General features: G+C 31.6%; 1 protein-coding gene across 1 annotated transcript; it reads left to right on the forward strand.

Annotated features, from left to right (window-relative positions):
• The first annotated feature begins 16 nt into the window (after window positions 1–16).
• Window positions 17–451, forward strand: LOC134726717 (uncharacterized). The gene has a single exon (XM_063591133.1). It carries the CDS (start codon window positions 17–19, stop codon window positions 449–451), a length of 435 nt encoding a protein of 144 aa, XP_063447203.1.
• Window positions 452–6,000: the final 5,549 nt, after the last annotated feature.

Here is a 6,000-nt window from a genome sequence, read left to right on the forward strand (position 1 = left end):
AAAAAGCATAATATTAATGGGGGGCGGATCTAATTTCCTGTGCTTGACAAAGCAACCGGAATATACAAATCTACGATCACCTAACATTGCAAAGAATTTGTATGGCGTGGAAACCGACATAAATGGATTCAGTCCAAGTATTGCTGACAAAGATATGACGTGCGCCGTTTGTCTCACACAAAAGTCGTCTGTCTTAATGGTACCTGGAACAAAGTCCTGTCCGAGCGGCTGGAATATGGAATATTGGGGATATCTGATGTCACATGGTGTTGGTGGAACTTGGCAGCCAACACAGTACATCTGCACAGACAACAGACCTGTAGCAGTACCTGGTGGCGATCGTGATAATGGAGAGTCGGTGGTTTATTTAGTGGGAGGTGTTTGTGGATCTCTGAAATGTCCTCCTTACATCAACGGTAAACCTTTGACATGTGTTGTTTGTTCACGCTAATAATATCAATTCTGTATGTAGTTTGTAGTTAACATCTAGAAATAAATTATTGTGAACCATACTACAAATGCCCTCAACTGTCTATTTTGGTTCTAATTGCTCTTCAACTTCGTACTTTATTTGGTATTTTAAACTTTTTTGAATTCGAACGTCACTGATGAGTCTTTAGTAGACGAAACGCGCGTCTGGCGTATATACAAAATTTAGTTCTAGTATCTATGATTAGTTTATCTACATTCATAAAAAAATGAAAGGGTAACTGAAAGGCAATAAAAAAGATCACAAATCAAGAAGGACACTTGCCCTTTGCATAACAAGACGAAAAGTAACACAAAAGTAAAATAAATAGTTGACCTCCAGATGATTGTTTTTGTGTTGGGTGCAAGCATTTTATAGCTATAATTTGTCTAAATAAATTCTGGGTTCATCCTTGATTCGTAACTATTTCAAAATGAAAAGTCGCATTAAAACAGTTTGACTTAAGCTCTTGATATAACGAAGAGTAAGGTCAAATGATTTTTATTGAAAGAATCATTAGAATAATGTGCTCTACAATTTACTACACAACACAAGTTGTCTCATTTTTACTAAAAGCAATTACATTGTATCAGGTGAAAAAACATTTTTTTGAAATATTATACACACAAAAAGCTACATAAACACTGTCAATCTTATCATTTACAATGTACCATTTTAAAACTTTGACCTAAACATTACTGCTTTAAATTGAACAAAACATTGGAAAATCAAACCGATTAAAAAAAAAATATGATCTCATTAAAGATATCTTTCAAATATGAAAATATGCATAGCTGAATAGCATGCATATCTGTGATACTAATATTTACGAGAATAAATGTGAATTATAATGATATTTCTGAGCTCACAGTAAAACAAAGTAAAGAAGTCAATTTCAAATAGACAATGTACTTTATCATACAAAAACAATGACAAAAAAAATGTATTTCTCAAAATTTTCACGATATGCACACATATATAAAACACAGCCATATATAAAAGGTAACAACAACGTATACATAAGTTCTTCGTTGAAGAGTACTTACAGATTGATAAAAATAAGATGTACATTAAACTAATTAATATACAAACATTAAATCTATTTGTTACATAATAAAATAAAAAAGAGAATAACATCATCTACATAAAGCACTCGAAAAAGTTTATCAATACTGATTGAAACAGATTTACATAAACAGTGATGCATTTACAAACTATAGACATATGAAACACATTTCTTTTAAATAATATATCTTGACAAATTTTGGCAGTGTAAAATTGAATAATACCATTTTTAAACATACGTATAAAGTTTTCCATAAAAGTTCGTTAAAATGACTACCATGATTCAAAAATTCTATCCCGTTTATCTCATTGATATACCTATATGGAGATAAGTTCTTTCAGAACGATAGGTTAATGTTTTTTGTTGTTGTACGGCACATCTTGGGTGTCAAGATTGTCCATGGACAACATTAAAAGGAACATGCGCAGAACTGTATTTGATCATAATTTTGCCTTATATTACCGTTATGGCATAACCGTTTCACAAATGATATCGGATATGTTCCTTACGTCGTAACTACAATCCCCTTCCCTTTCATGAACTTGACCTACCGAATTAGACTATTTACCGGATTTGTAATCACATAAGCAACACGACGGGTGCCGCATGTGGAGCAGGATCTGCTTACCCTTCCGGAGCACCTGAGATCACCCCTAGTTTTTGGTGGGGTTCGTGTTGTTTATTCTTTAGTTTTCTATGTTGTGTCATGTGTACTATTGTTTTTCTGTTTGTCTTTTTCATTTTTAGCCATGGCGTTGTCAGTTTGTTTTAGATTTACGAGTTTGACTGTCCCTTTGGTGTCTTTCGTCCCTCTTTTAAACTATCATTATTGAGTAAATAAACTAGAGATGTTGTGTGACTGCCGATGCAACGCCTATAATCGTTAAAAACTACCTATCAACTCAAAGCATTTATAAGTATAAGAGTACGTAAGTAACGGTACGTTTTTATTAGTAAATTTAAGAAAACACGAAGGGATAAATAGTGACCTGGTTTTAGTTAAAAGTATTAAACGAACAAAATTGATCATTTGCATGGTTTATATTTGTTGATTGGGTTTTTATGAAAATTTATCCACTCCACCTAAGGAGTGGGAACCTAGTTTTGACAAACGTTTTGATCAATTCTCTAAAGGTCCAACACCAGCCAATATAAAAAAAAAATACATCCAATGTATGAATAATTCTCTATATCGCAAATTTCCATAATGTTTCAAAAAAATCAAAGAAAACCCAATTGCCTCTCCATCAAGTCCATGGAAAATTGGATTTCCTGTGCTTATGTGTTGTATTTCATCGGGAATTGTTTGTTTGCAGGAGCAATTACAATCAGTAAAAACAAAATGACGCTGATTGTACATGCTTATTAACTTTTCATTATCTAGTACCCATTTTATATAACCAGAAGAAGAACCGGTATTAGAAGGAATACATATAAGCAAAGTGGCTCTATTTATAGGTTTGAGTTCATTCAATAAACGTTCTAGTTTAAACATATGACAAAAGAGAGAATAGTAATGATAACATTTATTGTTACTTCTCCATGCTGTGTCATCATTTGTTAGGGGACTGGAGATAATAAAAGTGTTTTCCTTTATATGCTTCAGTGCATCGAATCCATCTTCTAAACCTTTATTGGAACATGTTGTTTCTGACGGCTCAAAATATATGAGTAGTTTAGCTTTCTCCTTTTTTCCTGTCAAGATTATAATATCACCAGCTTCCTGAATTATCTCCTATAGAAGAGAAAGAAGAATAACAAGTTAAAAAAAACATAAAGTCCAAATTACTGTTCGTTCCTAAAATGTTCGCTTGCTTTAAAAACTCCAGTTACATTGAAAATAAATTTTCAAGATTTTACATTTTGACGTTTGTAATGACTTTCCTTTCATTTTACCAATGTCGTACTCAGATTACCACAGGCAATTTTAGGATTAAGCTAACTGTCTACACTTAAAAAAACCGGATGTTTCATAAGAGTAGTATATATATAAAGTACAGAAAAAAGAGACCTTGATTAGATTTCATCCAAATTGATTGACGCATAAGTCATAGCATAAGCACGTCTTTATAGTGGCGGGCATGATATGTTATCTATTTGTGTCTCTAACTGGACTGTGGGAATATCAAACAAAGCATACTTTTCAAAATTGTAGACGAGAATCGACCATGACAAAAATCTCTTTTTTGTTGATCTTGTATTACAGATCTTTAAGTTTAGTTTCTTTAGATTATTTTAAAATAGATTTTGCATTGCTGATCATTTTTGAGATTTAGAGTATTTATATAGATATATTTATCTATCATGATGAGGCAAAAGAAACCAAACTGTTTCTCTCTAAATTTTATAGTTTTCATGATTAAAGGAAAAAATGAAAACAAGAGCAAATCGTAAAATGTTTTGTTTATGGGCAATTACTTCTATACGAATATATACGAACAGTTTTGGCGTATATTTTGACAATTATAGCTCATTATTCTGAACAGATTTATAAATTAAAGAAGGTAAATGGGGAATGTGTCAAAGAGACAACTTATTAGATTCTCCTCTACAATTTTCTCTATTTATAACGGTTTAGAATATAATAGAAAAAAACTTGCTTTGGTATTTATGATTAGTTTATTTACAACCACTGGGTCAATGCCGCTGCTGGTGGAGTTATTAATTCCTCGAGGGTATCACCAGCCCAGTAGTCAGCAGTTCTTCTGTGCTGACATAAGTTATCATTGATATGGTCATATTTATAAATTAATTGTTTACCAATTTTTGAATTTTTAAAATACTAAGGATTTTCTATCTCCGAATATATTACTTTAAAATGTATTAAAATATACACATGGAAAAGAGTATTGCAACACCTTGATTTTTTAAAACTTGAAAAATCAGACGACAGTATCTTGTTCTGGCTTGTAGAAATTTCTCACAGTCTTTAGATTTTGTTATATAGTTAGAATAAATATTAAAGGTACCAGGATTATAAAACAAAAGTTAACTCCTTGTTAGACTTGTAATGGCTGTTGGCGGAAAAATTATCAGTTGTATGATTAAAAGGGCATGCCTGTGTTTGTGGAATAAAAAGTTATTAAAGGTACAAGGTTTATATTGTTATACGTCAGACGCGCGTTTCGTCTACACAAGACTCGTCAGTGACGCTCAGTTCAAAATAGTTATAAAGCCAAAAAGTACAAAGTTGAAGAGCATTGAGGACCCACAATTTCAAAAAAGTTGTGAAAGATACAGCAAAGGTAATCTATTCCTGGGATAAGAAAATCCGTAATTTTTCGAAAAATTTATAATTTTGGAAACAGGAAATTTACAAAAATTACCATATTATTGATATATGAATCTTTTACACATCAAACGAATGGAAATCGCAAGTCATGTTCCTGACTTTTAAACCAACGTCTGATATGATATATATAATCTTATAAATCCGTTGATAATCTTATTTTAAGATAATAACACTGAACAATAGCTGCGGATCTTTGGCTTTTTTGTCGATAAAAAATATTGACGTTATCAAAGGTACCAGGATTATAATTTAGTACGCCAGACGCGCGTTTCGTCTACATAAGACTGATCAGTGACGCGCATATCAATATATTAATTAAAGTATTACTCATTAATCAAACATCGCTAAGTTTTATTGATATACAGCTGTATGTACATATACAGTTCTTCTTCGTGTTGATACTACAATTTTCCCATTGCACGAGACTATTCATCACGTATTTACAATAAATAGATTTGTTTTGAACTGCTTGATATTTCATGGTTACATGGTTAATTTCATAAGTAGTAATTTGCTTTGAAATGGTTCTAAAATATTACATTACCCTGTATACTGTCAGGCAAACCCGTATTATCTGTGAGACAAAAAGCGAATATAGAATTCCTTTCATCCTGTTCTCTTTCGTCTGCTGTCCACGGACTAGAAATTATACAGAAAACATCCCTTTGTATAAAATACATTACAAAATTGCTACATTCATACAATGCGTTTTTTCACATTTCTCTAATGGCCCAATGTTTAAGGCTGCTTTAATTTAAAACTCAATTTTATAAACATTTTCGTCGGTTGATATATGCGCGCAATATTTTTATCAGGGAGCTTTAAAAGGGCATCTGCTGTCAAGTTCAAGTTTAGAGATTTGACTCAAAATTCTCATATTTGATTGATAACATACCTAAAAGTATGTTCAAATTATATACACACAACTTTCTCATTATTACAAAATGTAAAACACCTACAAGACAATGCAACAATCACTGACACAAGAGTAGCATCAACTTATTGCACACTTGTCATAGAATTTTTGAAATACAAACTATATATAAGACTGTCATTTGAATTCAGAACATTTGTTTTCTTTCCTTTGAAAGTCTTTTGTTAAAATTTTAATATGTGTCCAAATTTAAATAATTTTTATATATAAAATTGACTGATTGATCTACTTGGGATATT

Source organism: Mytilus trossulus, chromosome 7 (assembly GCF_036588685.1).
Source record: "Mytilus trossulus isolate FHL-02 chromosome 7, PNRI_Mtr1.1.1.hap1, whole genome shotgun sequence".
In the NCBI taxonomy this organism is placed as follows: Eukaryota; Metazoa; Mollusca; class Bivalvia; order Mytilida; family Mytilidae; genus Mytilus; species Mytilus trossulus.

What these genes read in the sequence shown, in the direction of transcription:
- LOC134726717 (XM_063591133.1), top strand. Translation starts at nt 17, where the DNA reads ATGGGGGGCGGATCTAATTTCCTGTGCTTGACAAAGCAACCGGAATAT.